The sequence below is a fragment of the Carcharhinus amblyrhynchos genome, chromosome 1 (genome assembly GCF_965287045.1).
Source record: "Carcharhinus amblyrhynchos chromosome 1, sCarAmb.v2.hapA, whole genome shotgun sequence".
In the NCBI taxonomy this organism is placed as follows: domain Eukaryota; kingdom Metazoa; phylum Chordata; class Chondrichthyes; order Carcharhiniformes; family Carcharhinidae; genus Carcharhinus; species Carcharhinus amblyrhynchos.
In genome coordinates this window covers 113,997,572-114,025,373 of record NC_137324.1, presented here as the reverse complement: position 1 = coordinate 114,025,373, position 27,802 = coordinate 113,997,572, and the positions used below count along the sequence as shown (strand labels likewise).

Genomic DNA, 27,802 nt, shown 5'->3' with positions numbered 1-27,802 from the left:
GAACGACTCAGAAACTGAGGCAGTCCAATATCCAGGCTTGGGCTGATATTGGCAAGTAACATTTGTGCCACATTAGTGTCAGGTAATGACCATCTCCAACAAGAGAAAATCCAGCCCTCACCCTATGACATTCATAGAACATAGAACACTACAGCACAAACAGGCCCTTTGGCCCACAAGTTGCGCCATTCATATCCCTACCTACCAGGCTTATCTATAACCCTCAATCCCATTAAACCCCATGTACTCATCTAGAAGTCTCTTAAAAGACCCCAACGAGTTCGCCTCCACCATCACCGACGGCAGCCGATTCCACTCACTCACCACCCTCTGAGTGAAGAACTTACCCCTGACATCTCTGTACCTACTCCCCAGCACCTTAAACCTGTGTCCTCTCGTAGCAACCATTTCAGCCTTGGGAAATAGCCTCTGAGAATCCACCCTATCTATACCTCAACATCTTATAAACCTCTATCAGGTCGCCTCTCAACCTTCATCTCTCCAGGGAGAAAAGACCTAGCTCCCTCAACCTATCCTCATAAGGCATGCCACCCAATCCAGACAACATCCTTGTAAATCTCCTCTGCACTCTTCCCATAGCTTCCACATCCTTCTTGTAGTGAGGCGACCAGAACTGCGCACAGCGCTCCAAGTGGGGTCTGACAAGGGTCTTATAAAGTTGCAGCATTATCTTCCGACTCCTAAACTCAATCTCTCGATTAATGAAGGCTAGTACACCATATGCCTTCTTGACCACATGCGAGGCCGATTTAAGAGTCCTATGGACCCGGACCCCAAGGTCCTTCTGCTCCTCAACACTGCTAAGAGTCCTACCCTTGATATTGTACTCCTTCATCCCATTGGACCTGCCAAAATGGATCACTATGCATTTATCCATGTTGAATAAATGATATTGGCATCCTGAATCTCCCACTGTCAACATCCTGGCAGTTATAATTAACCAGAAAGTCAACTGGATCAGCCATATAAATACTGTGGCTACCAGAGCAGCCCGAGGCTAGGAATCGCATGCCGAGTAACTCACTTCCTGACTCCTCAAAACCTGTCCACCATCTACAAAGCACAAGTCAAGAGTGTGATGGAACACACCTTATTTGGATGAGTGCAACTCCAGTGGAACTGAAGTAACTGGACACCATCCAGGACAAAGCCGCTCACTTGATTGGTACCCCTTTCACAAACATTCACTCCTTCTGAAGCCATGTTGTCATTGGCTTCAGGTTTAGTGCCGGAAGACTGGAGGATAGCAAATGTTGTTCCCTTGTTCAAGAAGGGGAGTAGAGACCATCCTGGGAATTATAGACCAGTGAGCCTTACTTCTGTTGTGGGCAAAGTTTTGGAAAGAATTATAAGGGATAGGATTTATAGTCATCTAGAGGGAAATATATTGATTAGGGATAGTCAACACAGTTTTGTGAAGGGTAGGTCATGCCTCACAAACCTTATCGAGTTTTTTGAAAAGGTGACCAAAGGTAAGGGTAAGGGTAAAGCAGTTGACGTGGTGTATATGGATTTTAGCAAAGCGTTTGATGAGGTTCCCCGTGGTAGGCTATTGCAGAAAATGCAGATGCATGGGATTGAGGGTGATTTAGCAGTTTGGATCAGGAATTGGCTAGCTGATAGAAGACAGAGGGTGGTGGTTGATGGGAAATATTCAACCTGGAGTTCAGTTATAAGCGGTGTACCTCAAGGATCTGTTTTGGGGCCACTGCTGTTTGTCATTTTTATAAATGACCTAGATGAGGGTGTAGAAGGATGGATTAGTAAATTTGCTGACGACACCAAAGTTGGAGGAGTTGTAGACAGTGAGGATGGATGTTACAGTTTGCAGAGGGACATAGATAAGCTGCAGAGCTGGGCCGAGAGGTGGCAAATGGAGTTTAATATGGAAAAGTGTGAGGTGATTCACTTTGGAAAGAGTAACAGGAATACAGAATATAGGGCTAATGGTAGGACTCTTTGTAGTGTTGACGAGCAGAGAGATCTTGGGGTACATGTGCATAGCTCCCTGAAAGTTGGCACCCAGGTTGATAAGGTTGTTAAGAAGGCATACGGTGTGTTAGCTTTTATCGGTAGAAGGATTGAATTTCGGAGCCTTGAGGTCATGTTATATCCGTACAAAACTCTGGTGCGGCCACACTTGGAGTATTGCGTACAGTTCTGGTCGCCGCATTATAAGAAAGATGTGGAGGCATTGGAAAGGGTGCAGAGGAGGTTTACCAGGATGTTGCCTGGTATGGTGGGAAGGTCTTATGAGGAGAGGCTGAGGGACTTGAGGTTATTTTCATTAGAGAGAAGAATGTTACGAGGTGACCTAATTGAGGCATACAAGATGATCGGAGGATTGGATAGGGTGGACAGTGAGAGCCTTTTACCTCGGATGGTGATGGCTAACACAAGGGGACATAGCTTTAAATTAAGAGGTGGTAATTATAGGACAGATGTCAGAGGTAGGTTCTTTACTCAGAGGATAGTAAGGTCATGCCCTGCCTGCAGCAGTTGTGGACTCGCCAACTTTAAGAGCATTCAAATGGTCTGTGGATAGGCACATGGATAACATTGGAATAGTTTAGGTTAGAAGGTCATTAGATTGGCTCCACTGGTCGGCGCAAGGGCCTGTACTGTACTATAATGTTCTATGTGCTCTACCACTGATGAATAATAGCAGCAGGTTGCCCCATTTTTAGAATGTACTGCAGCAACTCACCAAGGTTCCTTGGGTTGTTCCTTCCAAACCCGCGATGACGACTACTGTCTAGAAGGACAAGAACAGCAGATGTCTGGGAACACCACCACCTGTAAGTTCCTTTCCCAAGTGCCTCACCATCCTGATTTGGAAACATATTGCTGCTCCTTCACTATCACACGGTCAAAATCTCTCCTGAACAACACTTTGGGTGTACCTACACCACATAGAGCACAGATGTTTAGGAAGGCAATTCACAACCACCGTCTCAAGTGTAATTGGCAGTTAGGGATGGGCTATAAATGCTGGCTGAGCCAGTGACACCCACGTCCTGGAAATGAATAAAAAAATGTTCTGGGATTCTGACCCCTTGTTTTAGATTCCCCGGCCAAAAGAAACAGTTCTTTCAATATTAACCCTGTCAAGCCCTTTAAGAATTAAAATTCTTCTGTATTTCAATAATATCACCTCTCATTCTTCTAAATTCTAAGGAATAAAGGTCCAGTTTGATGAATTTATTGGATTTCTATGAGGATGTGACTAGTGCGGTAGACAGAGGGGAACCGGTGGATGTGGTGTTTTTAGATTTCCAGAAGGCGTTTGATAAGGTGCCTCACGAAAGGTTGCTACAAAAGGTTAGGGTGCACGGAGTTGGGGGTAAGGTGTTAGCGTGGATAGAGGATTGGTTGTCAAATAGGAAGCAAAGAGTTGGAATCAATGGGTGCTATTCTAGTTGGCAGTTGGTGACCAGTGGAGTGCCGCAGGGATCGGTGCTGGGGGCCTCAGATGTTTACCATTTACATAGATGATCTGGAGGAGGGGGCTGACTGTGGGGTAACAAAATTTCCTGATGACACAAAGATGAGTGGAAAAGCAAATTGCGTAGAGGGTATAGAAAGTCTGCAGAGAGATCTGGATAGGCTGAGCAAGTGGGCGAGGACCTGGCAGATGAAGTATAATGTTAGCAAGTGTGAGGTTATCCACTTTGGCAGAAATAATAGTAGGAGGGATTATTATTTAAAAGGCGAAAAGCTGCAGCATGCTACGGTGCAGAGGGACCTGGGGGTCCTTTGTGCACGAATTGCAAAAACCCAATCTGCAGGTGCAGCAGGTGATCAAGAAGGCGAATGGAATGTTGGCCTTTATTGCGAGGGGGATTGAATATAAAAATCGGGAGGTCTTGCTGCAACTGTACAGAGTACTGGTGAGGCCACAGCTGGAGTACTGTGTGCAGTTTTGGTCGCCGCACTTGCAGAAGGATATATTGGCCTTGGAGGGAGTGCAGAGGAGGTTCTCTAGGCTGATACCGGAGATGAGGGGGTTGGACTATGAAGAGAGGCTAAGTAGACTGGGTCTGTACTTGTTGGAGTTTAGAAGGATAAGGGGGGATCTTATAGAGACGTATAAGATAATGAAGGGGATGGATAGGGTAGAGGTAGAGAGATTCTTCCTGCTTAGAAAGGATAGCAGGTCTAGAGGGTACAGCCTCAAAATAAGGGGGGGGGTCAGTTTAGATCAGAGTTGAGGAGGAACTTCTTCACTCAAAGGGTGGTGAATCTCTGGAATTCTCTGCCCGTTGAAGTGGTGGAGGCTACCTCGCTAAATATATTTAAGTCACGGGTAGACAGGTTTTTGATGGACAGTGGAATTAAGGGTTATGGGGAGAAAGCGGGTAAGTGGAACTGAGCCACTTCAGATCAGCCATGACCTTGTTGAATAGCGGGGCAGGCTCGAAGGGCTAGATGGCCTACTCCTCCTATTTCTTATGTTCAGTCTACTGCACCTCTTCTCACAGAACAATATTCTCACCCCAAGAATCAGTCTAGTAAACCTTTGCCATACTATCTTCAGGATAACTATTCCTTACCTGAGGAGTGTTAAAAGTGTACACCATACTTCCAGGAACGTCTTCATTAAAATGCCAGATATCTGTAGTAAGATTTCTTTACTCTTGTACTTCAATCCCTTTGTAATGAAGGCGAGCCTCCAGAGTTGTTTACTGTACATGAATGTTATTTGTGTATAAGGACTACACTGGTTCTTTTGAATCAACGTTATTTAGTTTGTCACCATTTCAAAAATATTCAACTTTCTATTTCCCTCCCAGACTGGATTCCCTCACACTTAGCCAGATTGTATTCCATGTGTCATGTTCTTGTCAACTCACTCAACCTGTTCATATTCCTTTTTAGCCTCTATGTCCTCTTCAACCTTATTTTCTCACCTGACTCTGTAATGCCAGCAATCTTGGGTACATTACCTTCCAGTCTCCTTATCTGATTATAAATAGTAGAGGCAGGAGTTCAGAAAACCACAACTTACAGTCTGCCACTTTGAAAATAATCCATTTATTCATAGTTTCTGAATTTTACTCCTTAACAAATCCACAAACTGTTCCATTATGCTACCCCAATCTCATGAGTTTTAATTTGGTGTGATAACCTCTTATTTGGCACTTTTATTGAATGCTTTTTGCCTGTATTTTCTTGTTAGTTACAACTTTGAAAAACTCTTTCAGGTCAAACATAAGTTCCTTCCCTTTAAGAAGTAATTATCCCCATCCCATACCTCAGGTGCCTGCAGGAGTTGATTGTTTTCTATTTGAATAATTTAGAACCCTGGAGAGATGTAGATTACCTGGTAATTATCTTATAGATGAAAACAATTATCTTCTACAGCAAAGTAAGCAGTCGATCAAGTTGGCACTTTGTGTTCGTGACTAAATCCATGAGCTTGACACCATTGTTTGGTGCATAAAATAATAGGACAATAATGTAATTTTCTTGTTACAATAGAAAACACTGGAATGTACTGTACGTTCAAAAACCTGCTCTTCCCAAGTCAGTGATAAATTGCCTTGCGATTTATGTAATATTTGTCCCAAAAGTTCCTATTGATTCATACCTATTACCACTGATTTATTTGGTCTTGTATGTTTTGATGCCCTTGACAATATTGTTCATTTATTGTTGCAGGTCTCCTCAGTTTCAACATTTCATTTCTTAAATGTTTTTCTTTTAACTCGTAGCCTGTTCTGCTGGGTGTTTAGAATGTGACAGCATCTCACAATGCAAGTTATGTGATAGCACCACCTTCCTGAAGAATGGACTCTGTGTTCCTGATTGTGGTCCAGGTTACTATGGTAATGTGCACAAGAGGAGAATATGTGAAGGTAAGAAACTGTAGAAATCAGGACTGACGACTCAATCACTGCACTCCTTCATACTGCCAGGTTCATTTAAACAATTTCCATAGCTGCATTGCATTTTCTGGGTATTGCAAAGAACATTAAGGTAACAAGCAACAGACCTTAGAGAACTGTTGCGCTAAACAGTTCAGAAGACGTTTGATAAGGTGCCGCACAAAAGGTTGTTACAGAAGGTTAGGGGGCGTGGAGTTGGGGATAGGGTGTTAGTGTGGATAGGGGATTGGCTGTCAAATAGGAGGCAGAGAGTGGGTGTCAATGGGTGCTATTCGGATTGGCGGTTGGTGACTAGTGGAGTGCCCCAGGGATTGGTGCTGGGGCCTCAGCTATTTGCCATTTATATAGATGATCTGGAGGAGGGAGCCGAGTGTAAGGTGTCGAAATTTGCTGATGGCACAAAGATAAGTGGAACAGCAAGTTGTGCGGAGGGTGTGGAAGGTCTGCAGAGGAATCTAGATAGGCTGAGCGAGTGGGCGAGGACCTGGCGGATGGAATACAATGTTGGCAAGTGTGAGGTTATCCACTTTGGTAGGAAGGACTACTACTTACAGGGTGAAAAGCTGCAGCATGCTACGGTGCAGAGGGACCTGGGGGTCCTTGTGCATGAGTCGCAAAAACCCAGCCTACAGGTGCAGCAGGTGGTCAGGAAGGCAAATGGGATGCTGGCCTTCATAGCGAGGGGGATTGAATATAAAAGTAGGGAGGTCTTGCTGCAACTGTACAGGGCACTGGTGAGGCCGCAGCTGGAGTACTGTGTGCAGTTTTGGTCGCCGCACTTGCGCAAGGATATTTTGGCCTTGGAGGGAGTGCAGAGGAGGTTCACTAGGCTGATACCAGAGTTGAGGGGGTTGAGCTATGAGGAGAGGCTGAATAGACTGGGCTTGTACTCGTTAGAGTTTAGAAGGATGAGGGGAGATCTCATTGAGACGTATAAGATGATGAAAGGGATGGATAGGGTAGAGATGGAGAGGTTCTTCCCGCTCAGAAAGGATAGTAGGACTAGAGGGCACAGCCTCAAGATAAGGGGCAGGGGGCAGTTTAGAACAGAGTTGAGGAGGAACTTCTTCAGTCAAAGGGTGGTGAATCTCTGGAATTCTCTGCCCGTTGAAGTGGTGGAGGCTACCTCGCTAAATATATTTAAGACGCGGGTAGATAGGTTTTTGGTAGGCAAGGGGATTAAGGGTTATGGGGAGAAAGTGGGAAAGTGGAACTGAGCCACGACAGATCAGCCATGATCTTATTGAATGGCGGGGCAGGCTCGAGGAGCTAGATGGCCTACTCCTGCTCCTATTTCTTATGTTCTTATTAAAACTGGTATTGCTTAATGTAGTCTGGAGATGATTGTGTAGCTTGGGAAACCAGTTCTATTTCCTACACTACAACGGTCAATTGGCAAGGCCCAATGGAAGACTTGTGTTGAACAGGATGTTAGGAAGGTAGTTGGCAGTTGGAGTTCTGAGCATAAAGTCCTGATTTTAGAAATTCAGCAACAATAACTGTAAACACTACATGTACAAGCAAGGAATGCAGAAATATCAACACATCCAAACAGTACCTTCAGAAAGAGTGGACCAGCAAGTAAACGTTTGTTGTAGTATCTATTAAGTTGCATTTTAGTGATTTTCAAGAGCAATCAAGGTCTGTGCATGGCATCAAAAATAATCTTCGACTGAATCGGGAGCATGCCTCTTGGGAGCAGAATAGAATTTAAGCACAAGTGTGAATTGGGGAATCAGCCCTGTGACTGCATTTTGTTTCTAGAGTCTGTTGGTTCTATTCACAGTAAAAGATAACAGAATACCTGTATAGAGAAAAATAACTAGGCCAGATAATCGTATTTTATTCAACTGATTGATTCCAAGGAAGATTTGGAACTGCAGAACTCATTACAGATGCAGTAGACAAAATATAAGAGAATCAGGCTGGGATCCAGGTCGTGATTAGATCTTTTTAGTCTTAAACATTAGGTAGAGAAATATCTGGGTTTCAGATACAATCAGTGTCTGAACTGTTGAGTACAAGACTGCATTTTATAAGCAACGAACTGTTTTTAAATAATTCTGTGATGAGATAGTTGATAATTGAACATCAGCTGCAACATCAATTTTCCTCTCACACAATCCTCAAAATAATGAGGTGACTTTTGCGCAAATAACATATGTATTTGATTTGTCTGTGAAACTTCATTGTGAAGTTCATGGAATTCAGTACCTCCCAAAACCTCAGAGTGATTTGAAGTACTTTACAACCAAAGAATTATATTCACTGTCGTAATACAGGAAACATAACAGCCATTTTGTGCAGAGTAAGATCCCAAACCCGGCCCTGTATTAATGACCAAATCATCTGTTTTGAAAACGTTTGGTTGAGGGACAATGTTGCCCAGGCTGTTGAAGAGTACTCCCCACCTCTTCTTTGAATAGTGCCAAGGGATTGTTTGCATACACCTTGGGAGAGAAGGCAAGGCTTCATTTTAACATCTCTTCTGAAATGTGACATTATCATAAACGCACTGAGTGTCAGCCTAGATTTTGTGGTGGAGTGGAACATGAGACAACAACTATCTGACTTGGAAGTAGGTAGGATGGCAAGTGCGCTCTAAATGTTATGTTGCATGTTTAAAGTTAAGCAATTTGAAGCATATATAAGGTAGTGGGAGTTTGCCTTGTCAGAAGTAGTTTTGGCACAAGATGAAACTGCTAAAACTCCCATTGCAAACCTCTCTGTTGTATGAATGTCATTAAATCCATGATTGTTATCACATCTGTAGGATGCTTCAAGGTATTTAGTTCTGCTTTTTACTAAGGCAAGCATGAGTTACATTTTAAATTTTGAAAGAAGCCTACAGATTGGCCTTTCACCACTGGATTTAAATGCAGCTCAGACAATGGGATAAATGTTGTCTTGGTTTTTCTAATTATCAGGGTGTTATTCAAAATAAGTTTGAACTGTCTGAATCTAGTTCCTATTTCTATCAGGCATGGGCCTTCAGCACTAAACGCCTTCTAATAAGGTGCTGACTCGTAATGTTACTCGGAGAGGCCTGAATTTGGCATTGGGATATATAAAACAAGTCTCATCCAACAACAGTTGTTCTGAAACTAGGATCTACAAACTTAGAGTTTCTAAACATTCGCAAAATAATTAAGTGGCAGCTGGAGGTGGGTTTGGTGTGAAAGGGTGGAACACAGCGTGGTTCCCACATGTGCATGTACAGCGGTTGTTATCTAACCTAGGAGGGGAGTGGAGATGGAATAGTGCTAATAACATGATAATCACAAGGTGATCCTGCATATACCACATCTGGTGGTGGCTGCCAAAAGTGTTCAACCTACTTCAGGAGAACAGGAATGAGGTGGGAGGCCCCTCTGTCCAACGTTTCTTGATTTTCATCCTCTGTACATGTATTGTTAAATTTCAGGGTGATGTAACAAAAGAACATGCAGTGCTAACGTTTTCAGTGAACCAAACTGAAGAAATATTTTTATCTTTCCAGTCAATATTTATGCACCAGTCCTTCAAGTAAGCAGTTCTGTAAATGTGGACATTGGTGGAAGCCAGGTACTGAACACTACTTTTGTGAGGATATATGATGCCGACACCCCCGTTGAAAATCTCATTCTTCACATCGTCAACCCTCCTACCAATGGGAAGTTGATTAAAATGGAAAAAGGGAATCAAATCCATCTTCAGAAAGGAGACTCATTCACCGTGCAAGAATTGAGGAAGCATAACATCCTTTTTATTCATGACAAAGAAAAGTCAAGGTAAACATTTTTGCAGAAGCCAATCTCTTCAATGTTGTCGGCATATTCTGACCTCCTGCTGCTGGTATTAATTACTAAGACCAGCATACACTGTTCCTGTTAGTTTACAACTGTTTTTATAGAATGCAATGTCTGAAGAACTTTTTAAACTCACATAAATGCCAAAACACATGGTTATATATGGTGTGATTTGAAATTTGCATGCTGAATCTAATTACACTGCCTCTGTAATAGAAATGAAATGCATCAAAAATAATTTCAGGAAGATCTTTGTTGGATAATCAATGTCAAGGAGTCCTTGTAATACAGCATTAATAGTGTGTGTGAGAACAGAAAATATTGTATAACATCGAGTCAGAAGTTTTCAGGTCAGCAAGTTATTGATTGTCAAAATCAGAAGTGTATAAACTCTCTTCTCATGACAGTATATGCAGCTTAGCAAATCCTGCAAAAGAATAATGTTAGTCAGCAATATTGACCATGGGTCCTTGTAGATAAACTCTGATGTTGATTCGAGATAACACCAAGTATGACGACCTCTTGCAAGCTGTTCCCAGCATTCCCTGTAATTCTATCTTCTACTCTTGTTCTATGCTTTTAAAACACTACTCTAACTCTTATAGACTAACGCTTGAGAATTAAACTCTTGACGAGAGATCCACGTACCACCCACTATTATATTTCCCATTTTTAGGGGCAACTCCACTTGAGTTATGATGGGAAACCAAGAGATTCACTTTGTAGTATCACAAGTTTTCGAAAAATCACTTTGGAATGCTGATTCAATATAAATCCCAATGACCCCAATTTTTGCTCTGGTAATGATGGCATAACTGTCAACATTCAATGCGATTCAGCCACTGAAAATGACAACTTTTGAACTCTGTACATAATTAGATTAACACAGAAATCCAAAAGTTTCTGTCAGTGATTCTACATTTCTCCAGAGGGTGTATTGTTGAAGTATAATTCCCTTACCCCCTCCTCTTCCTCTGCCCCGTACTGCAGTAACGGAAATCAGTAGAATTATTGAGTATTTCCAATCTTAAGCAGATTATCGAGTCATCATCACATTGCTGTTTATAGCATAGATTAGCTCCTTCATTTCTTACATGACAGCAATGGCTAGAATCTTATGTTTTCATTGGTAGTGAGCTTAGAGGCAGAATAGGCTCTTACTTGGGTAGGGTGGTGGCATATAGGAACCTTTCCACCAACCCATGTTCACTGGCATTAAGTTCTGGGCAGGTAGGCTCATGATTGACCTTACTGCCCCACTGCCAATAAAGGTCCATAACTGATCAAATATTGATCACTTTAAAAAGCTTAAAACCAGCTGCAGGAGGACCTTTTGTTGCGCGATGTGCAAAACACCCTAGCTTGTCACTTTCTGAAGGAAATCTCTGATCAAAGGCAGTCAGTGCCTTATCAAAGAACTGGATTTCAGGAAGATGGGGTTGGGGGGTGATGATTGTTGAGAGCAAACTCTTGGCCTTGCTGACCTCTTACACCCTTTTGTCTGCAAAAACCCGCTGCCCACACTGAGATGACTTCCATCCCCTGGGTCTTGATTCAAGGTGATTCTGCCTCTGGCCTTACCACTGCCTGATTGGTGTGTGGCGGGCCTTCTGAAAACAGGCAGTACTGGTCTCTCACCTGCTTACCAGCCAGCAGGTGAGAGACCCAACATCTCAACAAGATTCTGCCTAGAGGATATACAGTTCAACCAATATAATACTGGTTTTGAAATACTTTGAGATGCCCAGTGGTCACTATATAAATCACTATCTAAATGCACATCTTCCTTTTTCTTGCTCTGTTTTCGCTCTAAAAACCTCAAAAGTTACTTCTTGTGACTGAGGTATAATTGAGCTTTTACTGACCTATCAAGTTATTGATTGTCAAAATCAGAAGTGTATACTGCTGAACATCCTCAGGGTTCGGAAAGGCTCATTGTATATTTTGCAATTTCAGATTTCTCCGCAGAGACAATGCATTTTATTTATTTTCAAATTTTTTTCCTTTTTTTATGTTTATCTTTATTTGCTTCTTTATTCAATCATAATTTACTAAGTAAAGGATACCAAGTACTTCTTAATTTCCTGGTTTGTTGTATTTATTCTTCATTGTGATTGGCCACTTACCTTTAGAATCATATTAGGAAGAAAAGGGTGTGAATGAGCAATGATTGAGCTTGAAAGCTGAAAGCAGTGATATTTTCAGTGAAAATTAGAAAATGCCTGACATGTTGAATAATTACAATGTATTCAGAAATTGACTGAAAGGCAGGAGACAGATATATTGTTAGATATTCTCATTGGCAGGATATCCATGTTGGGTCTTAACTAGTCACTATTTATTAACTACTTTGATGATGGAACAGAAGCTCATATATCCAAATTTGCTGATGACACAAAAGTAGATGATATTTTACACTGTGTGAATGGACGGATTAATTTACAAAGCGACATTAATAGATTAAATAAATAGATAAATTTGTGCCATTAGATTTTATGCAAACAAAGTTGAGGTCATCCATTTTGGACCTAAAAGGGACATAAAGGCTGGTTTCTAAATGGTGAAAAGCTAGACACAGTGGAGATCCAAAGAAATTTAGGGTCTGAGTGTACAGATTATTAGAACATCATGAACACGTAAAGAAAATAATCATAGAGGCTAATGGATTGTTGGTCTTTATATCTAGAGAACTAGAATACATGGGTAGAAATCGTACTTCAACTATACAAAACCCTGTTCAGATTACACTTTCAGTACTCTGAACAGTTGTGGGCAGCGCACCTTAGGAAGAATGTATTAAACATGGATGGAATGGGAGTGTAGAGTTACTTGAATGATATCTGGACTGCGAGGATTAAGAGATTACACAAAGTGGGGTAGTATTCCCTGGAATCTGAAAGATCACAGAGTGATTTGATTGAAGTTTTCAAGATAAGGGAAAGAGATAGGAGAAAATTGACATAACTATTTCTGCTGGTTGGAATGTTTAGGACAGTTATTAGAAGATTAGAAGTAGGAGATTAGAAATAGGAGAGGAGAGGTCACCCTGTTGGGAGTCTTTTATAGACCTCCTAAAAGTCCTAGAGAGGTTGAGGAAAGGATTGCGGAGATGATCCTGGTTAGGAGTGAAAGTAATAGGGTAATTGTTATGGGGGACTTTAACTTTACTAATATTGATTGGAATTGCTATAGCTGTAGCTCGTTAGAGGGGTCAGTTTTTGTACAAAGTGTGCAGGAGGGTTTTTTGAGTCAGTATGTAGATAGGCCAACTAGAGGTGAGGCTATATTGGATTTGGTGCTGGGAAATGAGCCAGACCAGGTGCTAGACTTGGAAGTTGGTGTGCATTTCGGTGATAGTGACCACAATTCAGTTACGTTCACCTTAGTAATGGAAAGGGATAGGCATGAACCTCGGGCCAGTAGTTTTAGCTGGGGGAAGGGTAATTATGAGGCCATTAGGAGAGAATTAGGAAGCATAGGTTGGACTAGGAGATTACAGGGGCTGGGAACGTCCGAAATGTGGAGTTTTTTCAAGGAGCAGCTACTGCGAGTCCGTGATAGGTATGTCCCTGTCAGGCAAGGAGGAATTGGTAGGGCTAGGGAACCGTGGTGCACTAAAGTTGATTCATTGGTTAAAAAGAAAAAGGAGGCTTATGTTCGGATGAGACTTGAGGGCTCGGGTAGTGCACTAGAAAACTTTAGATTGGCTAGGAGGGAGTTGAAGAGTGAGTTAAGAAGGGCTAAAAGAGGACATGAGAAGACTCTGGCTGATAGGATTAAGGAGAATCCTAAGGCATTCTATAGGTATGTCAAGAATAAAAGGTTGGTTAGGGCAAGATTAGGGCCAGTTATAGACAGCAGAGGGAAGTTATGTGTGGAATCGGAAGAGATTGGAGAGGCATTGAACCAATATTTCTCTTCGGTGTTCACGCAGGGGGACAAGAATATAGCTGAGGAGGACACTGGGTTGCAGGGGAGTAGAATAGACAGTATTACAGTTGAAAAGGAGGATGTGCTGGATATTCTTGAGGGTTTGAAAATAGATAAGTCCCCTGGTCCGGGTGGGATTTACCCTAGGATTCTCTGGGAGGCAAGAGAAGTGATTGCAGAGCCTCTGGCTCTGATCTTCAGGTCATCGTTGGCCTCTGATATAGTACCAGAAGATTGGAGGTTAGCGAATGTTGTCCCATTGTTTAAGAAGGGGAACAGAGACTTCCCCGGGAATTATAGACCGGTGAGTCTCACTTCTGTTGTGGGCAAGGTTTTAGAAAAAATTATTAGGGATAGGATTTATAGTTATTTGGAGAGTAATGAATTGATTGGAGATAGTCAGCATGGTTTTGTAGCGGGTAGGTCATGCCTTACTAACCTTATTGAGTTTTTTGAGAAAGTGACCAAAGAGGTGGATGGGGGTAAGGCAGTTGACGTGGTATATATGGATTTTAGTAAGGCGTTTGATAAGGTTCACCATGGTAGGCTTCTGCAGAAAATGCAGATGTATGGGATTGAGGGTAATCTAGGAAATTGGATCAGGAATTGGCTAGCAGATAGGAGACAGAGGGTGGTGGTTGATGGTAAATATTCGTCATGGAGTTCGGTTACGAGTGGTGTGCCTCAGGATCTGTTTTGGGGCCACTGCTGTTTGTAATTTTTATTAATGATCTGGATGAAGGTATAGTTGGGTGGATTAGTAAATTTGCTGATGACACCAAAGTCGGAGGTGTGGTAGATTGTGAGGAAGGGTGTCATAGTTTGCAGGAAGACTTGGACAGGTTGCAGCGCTGGGCCGAGAGGTGGCGGATGGAGTTTAATGCGGAGAAGTGTGAGGTAATTCACTTTGGTAGGAATAACAGATGTGTTGAGTATAGGGCTAACGGGAGGACTTTGAATAGTGTGGATGAACAGAGGGACCTAGGTGTATGTGTACATAGATCCCTGAAAGTTGGGAATCAAGTAGATAGGGTTGTTAAGAAGGCATACGGTGTCTTGGCGTTTATTGGTAGGGGGATTGAATTTAGGAGTCGCAGCGTCATGTTGCAACTGTACACAACTCTGGTGCGGCCGCACTTGGAGTACTGTGTGCAGTTCTGGTCCCCACATTACAGGAAGGATGTGGAGGCTTTGGAGAGGGTGCAGAGGAGGTTTACCAGGATGTTGCCTGGTATGGAGGGGAGGTCCTGTGAGGAGAGACTGAGGGATTTGGGGTTGTTTTCGCTGGAAAGAAGGCGGCTAAGAGGGGATCTTATTGAAACATATAAGATGATTAGAGGTTTAGATAGGGTGGACAGTGATAGCCTTTTTCCTCGGATGGAGAAAGCTAGCGCGAGGGGGCGTGGCTTTAAATTAAGGGGGTGTAGTTATAGGACAGATGTCAGAGGTAGGTTCTTTACCCAGAGGGTGGTGAGGGATTGGAATGCCCTGCCTGCTGCGGTTGTAAATGCGCCTAGTTTGGGGGAGTTTAAGAGATCCGTGGATAGGTTTATGGACAAAAAGGGATTGGTTTAGGTTAGCGGGTCATTGTTTTTTAACTGGTCGGCGCAACATCGTGGGCCGAAGGGCCTGTTCTGCGCTGTAATGTTCTATGTTCTATGTTGTGGTCTATAAATTAGAGGCAGTCTTTTCGGAAGTGAAATTAGAAAACATTTCTACGCATGAAAAGATGGTAGAAGTTTGGGATTTGATTCCACAAAAAACAATTGATGCTAGATTAGCAGATTTAAAATTAACAATTATTGATGGTTTTATTAAACAAAGGTACTGAGGCATTTTGATCAATGGTGAGTACATATAATTTGATCACAGATGAACCGTAATCTCATCAAATGGCGGAGCAGATTTGAGGGACTAAATGGCCTAGTCATGTTGCTATGTTCTTAAGTTACCTGCTTGCTGGCCTCACATCTGCTGCATGCCAAGACAGCCCCTTTACTTGCCACCAGATTTAAATTAACATCAGGAAATCATGTCACAGAAATTGCTAGATCATTGTGGGCAGTTATTTTCGAGATCAACAACAAGCATCCTTGCTTTAGTGCTGATTACAAGATCCGAATCCTTAATATTTATTGTAGTGTTTTACATTTTTTACAGTTGCACTGATAGATGATGAAATAATGTTGTATGATATATCAATGTTTTAATCCATTTAGGTGCCATTTTTTCCTCTTTTTTGGTATGTTAGTCTGTATATATTGCGCATAAAATTGTTTCCCTAAAAGAACTTGCTATACTGTTCAGCTTGGTCCCAGATGATCAAACAGTCAAACTGATTTTAAACCCTTGCTATCTAGAACTTTGTAAACATTGTTAAATAGCTTTTTAAGTTTATTTATTAGTGTCACAAATAGGCTTACGTTGAGATTGCAGTGAAGTTATTGTGAAAATCCCCTAGTTGCTACATTCCGGCGCCTGTTTGGAAGCGCTGAGGGAGAAATTGGCATGGCCAATGCTTCTGATCAGCACATCTTTCAGGCAGTGGGAGGAAACCAGAGAACCCTGAAGAAACCCACACAGACACGGGGAGAAAGTGCAGACTTTGCACAGACGATTACTCAAGCCGGGGCCTCTGGTGTTGTGAGGCAGCAATGCTAACCACTGTGTCACCATGTTGCTCATAATAATATGATATACCTTTCACGTGTCAACACCAAATCCCACTGCATTTGCAAATTTACAGCAAAGCTTGGTTAAATGAGTTAATCAGAGTTGAGAAAATTTATCCCAAGTATTTTGAGTTTATGGGCTCAAGTTCATCAGTATTGTAGAGTACAGCAAAGCAAGACTGAGTAAATAGACCATTTATGAACTACAGTGACTAATATTAGTGTCATTTAACAAACAGCTTTGAATAACAGGAAAGTTTTGTGGTCCTTTGCATCGCTCTCATTCTACTATTCAGTATTAGATGTTCACAAAAATATATTTTATTGTGTAGCTGTCATATAATGGGAACCATGTGCATATTTTCAAAGCTGTAGCCTACTATCAGACCTTAACAGACAAATGCTTTGATGTTTTGTATATATTTATAAACTCAGTTAAGTACTGTTTGTAAAAAAATTGCATAAGAACTGGTGATTTCCTATTACTCTAATTTTTTTGTTTCTTAATTTTGTCAGGAAGGGTCAGTTTACCCTGAAAGCCAGTGACCACCAACTATATTCCCTTCCAGAAACAATTAACATTCAAGCTCTTTCATTCAAGGTATGAACTGAAATTAAATATTTCCTTCTTATGCTTTAAAGCTTTGGGTATTGGATTTTCTTTAGCTGAAAAAGTGGAGGTTTCTTGCAGTCAAGTAGAGGACAACAATGCCCAGGTTTTAAACTAAACTGATCATTTTTCACACTTCGCACAGGGGCATTGTTCAATCATTCTTTCACCTTTTCTAATCTCTGACAATCTCCTCCCAGATTTGGATTCTAGGTTTGGAGAATAGGGTCATTTCCATTTTACCATTTAATGAAGAGGAAATGATAAACAGAGAACAAGGGACTTTTCATTGTGAGCACTTCCTGTCTGTAAATAAAGGTTACCAGGCAGGTAATGGTGTTTGCCCTGCCTTTGTCTGAAGGAGTAAACTACAGGCAACCAACTGTGAGTTCATTCATTGTAAGAGTTAGTTCAGTCTTCTAAAAAGATGTACCTATTTGAACATCAGTACCTGTTAACTCCGTAAATAGGAATTTTTTGCATTCTGTTCAACTGCTATCTTGACAAATAAAACATTACCATGGAACTGGAAAATATTTGTTTTTTTATAAAATCAGCAGTATGTATTTAGTTTTGGATACTTGCTTTGCTGCAGAACAAGCTGTGACATGGTGGGACATTGAGCTTTGAATACTTGCTGTGACATGGTGGGACATAAAGTTTTGAATATTTGCTTTGCTGCAGAACAAACTGTGACATGGTGGGACATTGAGTTTCTATGGCTGATATTACTGTGATGTAGAGATGCCGACGTTGGACTGGGGTAAACACAGTAAGAAGTCTCAGAACACCAGGTTTAAGTCCAACCAGTTTATTTGATTGTAATCCCACAAGCTTTCAGAACCGGTGTTCCTTTGTCAGGTGTGTGGAAGGTTCTGATTAGAGAAAGGCTTATAAAGACACACACAGTTTACAGAATACTGATTAGAATGCAAGTCTTTGCAGCTAACCTGCTATTCAAGTCTTAAAGATGCAGACAGTGTGAGGGGAGATAGCATTAGCATAGGTTGAAGAGATATGTATTGTCTCCAGACAGGACAGTAAGTGAGGTTTTACCAGCCCAGGCAAGTCATTGGGGTTACAGATAGTGCGACATGAACCCCAGATCCCAGTTGAGGCCGTCCTCGTGTGTGGAACTTGGCTATCAGTCTCTGCAAAGATTCAGATTAGATAGTGCGAGGAAAGCAGAATTCAAATGCAGAGTGGCCATTGTGGCCCTGCTTCTAGCTTTAGTATCTATTGAATCAGCTGTCAGCCCTTCAAGTAAATTATTGCTGAATAATTAACAAGCTCAACAATTATCTTCCAGGCTGCCACAAGGTCTTCTTGTACTCTGCCTTTGTCGCATAGATTTACATATCCCACTGATATGGAGATCTGTCTTCTTTAGGCATTTTTATGGAAGGTAAACTTACTGATGCTAAGTGTAATTAATAATTCATTTAATCATACATTTGCTGTCTTCAGACTCATTAATGCTAAATAGAAAAATAGGCCTGAATTTTCTGATGTGGAGAGTAACATCTGACAACTTAAGCTCCTAAGCAGGTATAAAGCCTGCTAAGAGAGCAGCTCAGATTAAATCAGCTGGCACACCAAAGCACTCTAGCTCACCTCTTCTCCTGGCAGTGTTAAGCCACTCCCCCCCACCACTTCCAACAGTGTTCACTTCTTTTTGGCATTGTTCACCCCACCCCATCACCGACAATGTTAATCCCACCACTCAATGAAGAATAATGATTACTCATAAAGAACAAAGAAAATTACAGTGCAGGAACAAGCCCTTCGGCCCTCCAAGCCTGCACTGACCATGCCACCTGACTTAACTAAAACCCCCTACTCTTCCAGGGACCGTATCCCTCTATTCCTATCCTATTCATGTATTTGTCAAGACACCCCTTAAAAGTCACTGTTGTATCCGCTTCCACTACCTCCCCCCGGCAATGAGTTCCAGGCACCACCACCCTCTATGTAAAAAAACCTGCCTCGTACATCTCCTTTAAACCTTGGCCCTTGCACTTTAAATCTGTGGCCCCTAATAACTGACTCTTCCACCCTGGGGTGGAACGTCTATCAGGTCACCATGAGTGGTGGGATTAACATTGTCGGTGATGGGGTGGGGTGAACAATGCCAAAAAGAAGTGAACACTGTTGGAAGTGATGGGGGGAGTGGCTTAACACTGCCAGGAGGAGAGGTGAGCTACAGTGCTTTGGTGTGCCAGCTGATTTAATCTGAGCTGCTCTCTTAGCAGGCTTTATACCTGCTTAGGGGCTTAAGTTGTCAGATGTTACTCTCCACATCAGAAAATTCAGGCCTATTTTTCTATTTAGACGTCTATCAGGTCACCTCTCAACCTCCGTTGTTTCAGGAAGAACAAACGCAGCTTCTCCAACCTCTCCTTATAGCTGATGTCCTCCATACCAGCCAACATGCTGGTAAGTCTTTTCTGTACCCTCTCCAAAGCCTCCACATCCTTTTGGTAGTGTGGCAACCAGAACTGAACATTATATTCCAAGTACGGCCTAACTAAGGTTTTAAAAAGCTGCAACGTGACATGCCAATTTTTAAACTCAGTGCCCCGGTCATTGAAGGCAAACATGCTGTATGCCTTCTTGACTACGTTCTCCACCTGCATTGCCAAAATTCTGTGACCTGTCTACCTGTACACTCAGGGTTCTGTCATTTACTGCATATTTTCTGTTAGTATTAGACCTTCCAAAATGCATTACCTCACATATCTCCAGACTAAATTCTATCTGCCACCTTTCCGCCCAGTTTCCAACTGATCTATATCCTGCTGTATCCTCTAATGATCCTCATCACTATCTGCAAATCCAACAACCTTTGTGTTGTCCGCAAACTTACTAATCAATCCAGTTACATTTTTCTCCAAATCATTTATATATATTACAAACAGCAAAGGTCCCAGCACTGATCCCTGAGGAACGCCACTTGTCACAGACCTCCATTCACCTCTGGACTACCTTTAGTATCCCACCAATTCCAACAATGTTTAGACCACCCCGCACCCCAGTCCCAACACCATGCTCTCACCTCTCCCATCAACGTTTAATCCTCATCCCGCTATCATGTTCACCCCTCTCCCAAAAAATGTTTAACTGTCATCCTGACACCATATTCTCCCCTCCTTTTTGGAAATTTTCATCCCCAAACAATGTTCACCACACCATTCCCTTCTGAAAATGTTCACACGCACAACCCCAACAATGTTCACCCTTCCTCTTGAGACTCACTTTTTGGACTCCCTGGTCCTCGTTCAACCATTATCTGGGGGTTAGCATTGTTCAGGAGCGTGCATGGACGGGATTAGCATTCTTCAGGGTGAGGAAGGCGGGAGGAGGAGATGGGGTGAGGAGAGAGGAGATGAGCATTGTCGGGGGTGAATACTGTCGAGAGGTGGGGGAGGATGGGAAACCAGCATTGTTGGGATGAGGGGAGGAGGTGACCACTGTCAGGGGATGGAGGAGTTGCAGTGAACACTTAGGGAAGGTTCAGGGGAAAGGGTGAGCATTTATTTTGGAGAGTGAAGGAAAAACAGTGTTCCATTTAAAAACAATGTAAATCAATGAACTGAAGACATGCCTTAAGACATGCCTGCCATTTGGCTTCCTAATTCTCTTCCTGGTTGGGTCCCTTCTGGAGATGAGACTGGAAGTGCAAAGGCTTGAACGTAAAATGATAAACAGACATGATGAGGTCACAGTCAACAGTAGGCATACCCTCTACACCACTGACCAGAAGATCTGAGCCATTATATCCAGACACCTTTGTCACAGTGACTGAAGTATCTTCAGATACATCAGGAAAACATACATTGTAAAGAGACAAAATCTGAACAGAAAATAAAATGAAGCATGTAAAGAGCTGTTAATGCTTTAAGTGAATGCCTTTATTGCTGGGTAATCCCCTTGGACCATTACTTTTGAAAAGTCACTTCTTATTTTCTGCATGGCCGCCATGTGTATACCATACGTATCCACTATTGGATATTTACTGTTAATGCAATAATGACTTGCATTTGTATTGCACTTTTTTCAGTGAAGCTGATAGACTGGAAGGCCTTCAAAGAATGAAACTGAAATGTGTATCCATGTCCAGATGAGAGGCTGGTACTATCAGAACCTCTCTGGAAAATGTGCTTTCAGTGCCTTATAGGTGATTTCCAATTTCTGGGAAATCACTTCATCTGATTTAGATTCACTCACTTTGATCTGAACTTTCCTGCTGTTGGCCTTCTCAGCAATATGAGAGCAGCTTGTGCAGCTCTGCCCTGGACCTCTGATGAAGAATGAAAGGATTAGAAACACCAATAGGAGCAGCAGTCACCTCTCCTGAGGTACTTACCCTTTTGTAGGAAAGGATGGATGGGCACAAAGATCTGAATCGAAGGAGGTGAAACCCCCAACACTGAAGGAGAGAATCAGCTCTCTCGACACATGTGAGCACCAGTGCTTTGTGAGAGCTTGAAATTTCATAGCAGGTCACTGCTGACATGTGCTGCCTCCAGCTCCCAGAAAACCTGGTGAGCATGCATGGCCAGCGGCTGTCAAGGTAGTTACTATTGCAGCGCCATACCTATTCCTCCCTCCCTGATGCATATGTGCTCTGTTCTGACGGTACAGAAAACGGAGTTGTGAGTGTGAGAAATGTATTGTGTGATTAGGAGGGAAGGATAGCATTTGTGAGAGGTGACTATGAGCCATGTGAAGAGGCAACAGGAGAGAGAGAGTTAGAATGTTGGTTGTTTAAATGGGGATGAGAAGGGAATGAATGGAACTGCATGTTGCTTTTGAGGAGTCTGTGGAGGGAAATGTTTGGATAGTTTGAGTGTGTGGCTTACCATCTGTAGTGTTATATCACGCACCTTTCCCATCATTCTAAAGTCCTGGATCCTCTGGGAACACTGTCTCCATGGGAGGATTACATTTCTGCTCTGACTTCCTTGGTTACTTCCATCATGCCTGCCTGGTTTGAGAGATTGGCCTCTTTTCCCCAGCCTTGGGAAACATCACCTCATTTCAATCTCTCATATTGCATAGCTGGGGCTCCAGTTATGACTCTGAGATCCTAAAGGCAGCTTTCCCAGCTGTCCATTCCATCTCCTTGATACTTGAAGCCCCTGGGATGAATGTAGCATTCAGTTATGGTTGCTTTTTTTAATTCTTGTGTTTGCTTTTTTAACTCTTTTTGTTTCATTGGAAATGCTTCCTTTGACAGATGTTGTGCATCAGCATGTGTGCTCTGTGTTATTGAGCGTGAAATATGATAGCGAGAAACTAATGCCGTGGGTAAGTTGAAGAGCCATGGTAAAGCCAGGTTGCATATAAGCCGGTTCTTGAGCAGCCTTCACATCTGTTATGTTATGATTCCACCCATTAGAGTTCCATCTGTACTAGCACCGTTCAGTATTAAATGTGAACCGTCCTCCCAACATTGATGTATACTTAACTGTATTTCGTACTTTGTTCGCTGTCCCTTTTGATTCTTTTTCTCAGTCTTTTTCTCAGGTGTGCTTTATATGCTCTGTCTGAGGCCAGAACTCTCCATTCACCTGACGAAGGGGCTAACCCGAAAGCTTGCGAGTATATTATCAAATAAATAGGTTGGACTAAAACCTGGTGTTGTCAGACTTTTTACTTTATAATGAAATGCAGACATTCCTTGTTCCCTGCTGGTTAGCACATGCTGTGCCACCATGCAGCGCTTCGTTCTGTAAGTGGAAAGTGTGTCATTGAGTACGGCGCAGCGTGCTCGAGTGATGTGGCTGCCATGGTTGTACAGTTAGCAGTTTGCATGAACTGAGATATAGTAATAGCAATACTATGTATATGAGGATGAGGTAAACAATGAAACTTAGGTTTTAGTCTTGTTTGATAGAGACTGTTGATTGATAAGTGATGGGTGTGTGAGGCTAGTTGATGCATTATGAGGTGGGATTCTCCCAAAAAATTCTTTGTGTTGAATTTGCGTAAAATCTGGAGTAAATCACCATGGTTTTTTTCAGTGTAGAGTGGACTAGTGTGAATCTCACAAAAAATCTGTGGGCGAGGCCTATTCCCATTGGAGAGCCCGGCGGCATACTGCTGAGCAGGCCACATTGTGTGTGCCCTGGCCCCTCACTACCAGTAGCCTGATTACCTCACATAGTTGGTTGTGCAACTCCACCTGAGCCCTGATCACTGGCCTTGACATTCCCTACCCGCACTCCTACCCTCCTCAACCAACCAACCAACCTCCCCCTGCCGCCCCCCATCCCTGATGGCCAGTCTTGATTGCTGTCATTCCCCTCTGTCACTGATCCCAAGTGCAGAGTGGCAGTGGGACACCCCACTCCCACCGATTTCCGCCCCCATTAGGCATGGCCCCTCCAGCCCCGTCCCCTTGGCACTGTCTGATGCCCGGTGGGCAGCGCCAAGGTATCCCCTGGGCATTGTCATCTTGTCCCATGGGCAGTGCCAGGGGCTCAGGTTTGCAATGCCAAGATGGAAATTCCCAGGGAAGCCCCCCCCCCTCCCCCCCAATCTCCAACCTCCTTGGGAGGGGGGGGTCCTTGAGCAGGGTTGGGCCACCAGTTCCCAGTTAGTGGGAAGCTGTTGTAAACCCCACTGGAGTCAAACATTCCTGAATGGGGTGGGGGGAGGAATGCTAGCTGCCCCTCCCTTCACTCCAGCGGGGTGAGCCTGCCAGTTGCTTGTTAATGGGGAGTCGTGTAAATCCTACTGGAGTGAAAACACTCCTTGGGGGGGTTGCCAGCAGACCCAGAGACTTCAGTCCCGGGCCTGCTAGTATAAATGCAAATTGTCATTGAAATAATTTGTATAACTCCGTGCCGATTTCTGGTCTGATGCTGACGGTGCCAGGTATCCAATGCCCAGAGACCTGCGACATTCATAGCACCCAGCGGTAAGCCCACTAAACAATTTCCGCTTGAGTCTCCTGGCCCGCTGATATTTGAGGGCGCATTCCACTCACCGCGATCTCTCATGTGAGATCTTGTACGTGTTGCAGCACTGTATTCAGGTTCTTGGGGCTTCACGCCGAACATAACATGACCGTCTTCTGAAAGGTTGTCTGGAATGTCTGCTGGTCCCCTTTTGATGGAGCACATTTTTCTATAGACCTCCTTGACCAAGGCCTTTAGAATGCATTAAATACTGTGCAGTACTGGAAATTACCTGGAGCCTATGCTCTCCTTTGTTGTCCAATTATTATGTTACATCTTGAATGAGTTCCACATCTGCTCTGGCAGCAGCTTCAATCACAGTGTAGTTCTCCTTTCAGAGGGGCTGGTTGGCATTATCTGCTGCTAGCCTCCCATTATTTCAGGCTCAGGCGTGCAGCCATTCAATAGTATGATTTTTTTTAGATAAGTTTATTGAAAATTTTCTTATATTTCACATAGCAAACAAACACATAGACCCACACAGTGCTTGTGTGTGCATTCCAATGCAACTGGGCATAGGGCTCCCCGTGGCCAGGGGACAAGCCCCTGGTATCCCTGGCACCTACACTACCCAATCCCATAGAATTGCACCAGTAATGACGGTAATAATATAAAAACAAAAAGGCAGAAGAACACCACTGGAGAACCAACTGAGCGCCCAAATAGCCCAGGCTATAAAGGTGAAGAGAAAGAGAGATGGCGAAGGAGAGAGCAGAAAGAGAGGGAAAAAAAAAGTTTTCATGTTGATCCCTATACCTTGGCAGGGTGGGAGGATGTACTCAGGTAAAGGGCCAGAGTGCATCCACCATTCGGGATGGGGGGGGTTCTGTGGGAGTCCTGGGGCTATTGGATATCTACTCACCCAGCTCCAACTGCAGGAACCCGGCATGCGCTATAAATGGTTGTCAGGTCATATAGAACCAAGCAGTGGACCCATGTCGCGTGCACCTCATCTTCTCCAGCTTAATGGTATCTACCGCCTCCTTCACCCATTGTGAGTGCATCGGGGTGCACCTAATGTTCACCTAAACAGAATTAGTCGTCTTGCCAGGAGTATAGTGAAAGCTGCAAAATCCGCTTGGAACTTTGGCAGTGGCGGACTTAAAGGCACGACCCCAATGGAACAGCCTGGGGGGATGCACTTATGTCCCGAACTAGCATTGCTGCAATCATCTTATGTATCGATATCCAGTAGATATACAATGATGGGCAAGCCCAGAATGTATGCAAGAGAGTGGTGGGAGCTTGCCGGCATCATTCACAAATGGGGCTTGTGCCTGGATACATTTCAGAGAGTCTAATTGTAGTTGGATATGCTCTGTGAGAGAGTTTACATTATATCACACCCAGCTTGGCACCTATTGAGGAAAAGTGTACTTGATGCAGCGCCATGTCCCAATCTTCCTCCGAGAAATCCTCCCCCAGATCTCGTTCCCGTAAAGGCTTAACCACTGATAGAGGGGTTTGATGGGATAGAATTTGAGAATAAAGGACAGAAATGATACCACACATAGTAATAAAAGGCACTAAGAAGATGTCAATGGAGGCATGAAGTGGAAGTGTCAAAAATTGGGGGCCGGCCCAACACCCAGTCTCAAATTTGCAAATATCTGAAAAAGTGCGTTGCGGGTAAAGCAAACTTATCCACCACCTGCTGGAATGATGCATACACGCCGTCCACATACAAGTCCCAGAATGTTCTGATCCCGTGTTTGGCCCGTATGTTGAAGGCACCATCCAAAACAGACGGAGGAAAAAAATAGTTAGCCGATACTCAGGAGGTCAGCGACCAGGCCTGAAACCCAAAGCGATTTAACAGTATGATTAGCGATGGCCAGACACTAGTATCATGTTAAGTAACAGGCAAAACAAGGCTGGCGTGCTGCCTGCATCAGAAACAATCTCTGCAAATTAATTTAATCCTCCAAAGAGTTCCCTGCATCCGTTTTCATGGAGCTATTGAATTTAGCACCCATTATGTTAACTGAAATTAAACATTTAATAAATGATATGTACAGCATTTTAAACCTCCAGGACTATAACTCTTGTAGCTTGATGAGCAGGTTTATTAAGATTGATTAGATTCTTTGTTTTAAAATAATACAATATTTTGTCTGTGTTCATTTAAAGGAATAATTCAGTGAAATGTTTCAAGTTGTTTGTAAAATGTTTTCATTATCCAGCAATTATTCAGCCAGGTACTAATAAAAGCATTTCATTGACAACTTTAATTTGTTTTATGGATCTGACCGATAATTGCTTTTAAAAGAAGTCATCAAACTGAGAGATAAGTGATTTTTAATTGCTGTCTGTTTCCTTCCAGGGTCCCATTGTGCTGACTAATAAAATTCTATTGCTCGGTAGAGGTGAATTAGGTGCCATTTCCAATCTGATATTGGACATTCAAGACGATGACAACCCGTCAGATGTGGTATTATCAGTTTTGGACCCTCCAAAACATGGCCACCTCATTTTGCACCCAGCAGGTGTAAATGTACAGCAGTTCCGACTGAAAGATCTTAAAGGGGGACAGTTGCATTACGTTCATGATGGAACCAACAACCTGTATGATCAAGTGCTACTGCAGATTAATGACGGCCATAACATCCTGAATGTTCCCTTCCAGATCAAAATTACTCAGCAGGTATTGATCCAAATTACTTCCCGTAAGTCATACTTATTAATGTTATACAGCCTTTTTTTTGGCAGCGAGGATAATTTGCTTTATCTATTAACATTATTAGTATTGTATCATATTAGGTCACACCACAGAGTGAACCTCGCGACGATGCCAGATAAGATGTAGCCAGAATAGTTCACAGAATGTTATCCTATAACTAAAATAAGATACCACTGTGACACTTACACTTCCAGCAGAAATTGTACTCTGTTCAATTGACAGCTTAGGCTAAATTATGCTTTTCTTTAATTTTATGAATGTGTATCCATGAAGAAATGAAAACGAAACACAGGGCCATTAATGTAATTTGACTCAGAAGGCTTTTGTCTTGCCCATTTGTACAAATTTTGAAATGCTAAAGGCAATGTCTTGTATTAAATATATATTTCAGTATACAATCCCCACCCTGTTGTCTGGATCATCTGATCCTAACAAAGGTTCCATTTGATGGCGGTCCTAGCTTGGCATCCGCTCATCCAGCTCTCTTCTGAATCTAGTGCAGCTTTCGGGATCAGATTGATTAATTATTATAATCCTGGCAGGCTCATAATACTTTTGCTCCAGCTGAGTTGATTGCTTCAGGTGTGAAGAGAGAAATCAGTATTGTACCTCTCCGTATCATATCCTTTCTAGCAATGGTTGGTCATTCCAACATGCATGCCTGAATTTTCAGGGAGAAGGAAGGGCTCCACAGGTTAGCATAAATGATGCTTGAGCCTCAATTCTTGAAATTTCTCCTACAAACCCAGCACACACCATTTTCACTAGGGACGGTTTGTCCTTTGCATATCTGTGGTTCACGTAAAAGCGCAGCTGCCTTTGAAAAGATTAAATTTTCGTTATTGGGATTTCCAAATCACAACTTTGAGACGTCTGAGGAAATGTTCTAAAGCTGCTGCAGTTATTTGGAGAGATAAAATACAATTTTAGAGAGGTCAGGGATTGTTAAAAGTAAACATGATTGTGCATTGAAAAGTGGATAAACCTTGTGGAACTATCAATTTGTTGAGATAAATTCTGAAACTAAAATCATCTAGCTTCAGCTGAAGAAAATCAGTGCTTGCTATTTCACTCCTTGCTGACAGAAGGATTAGCGCTTCTCAACTGTTTCCAAACCTATCATTATTACAGTGGGGGCTTCTATAAATTCAGTTTGATTGAAAGCTCTAATAAGTTTTAAAAAGATAAGCTGTCTTTGATGATTAAACACTTGAAGGAAATGAACAGTTTCATAAGGGAATAAATACT

The 27,802-nt window shown here is 42.7% G+C and overlaps 1 protein-coding gene across 2 annotated transcripts in view; it reads left to right on the top strand.

Annotated features, from left to right (window-relative positions):
- The window catches only part of fras1 (Fraser extracellular matrix complex subunit 1), a 473,019-nt gene that overhangs the window by 280,212 nt on the left and 165,005 nt on the right, over nt 1-27,802 (top strand). For both annotated transcript variants that reach the window (XM_080191292.1, XM_080191285.1), the window contains exons 26-29: nt 5,736-5,879; nt 9,409-9,679; nt 16,816-16,900; nt 26,198-26,518. In XM_080191292.1, coding sequence (XP_080047418.1) covers nt 5,736-5,879; nt 9,409-9,679; nt 16,816-16,900; nt 26,198-26,518 — 821 coding nt within the window. The remainder of the gene's footprint in view (nt 1-5,735; nt 5,880-9,408; nt 9,680-16,815; nt 16,901-26,197; nt 26,519-27,802) is intronic.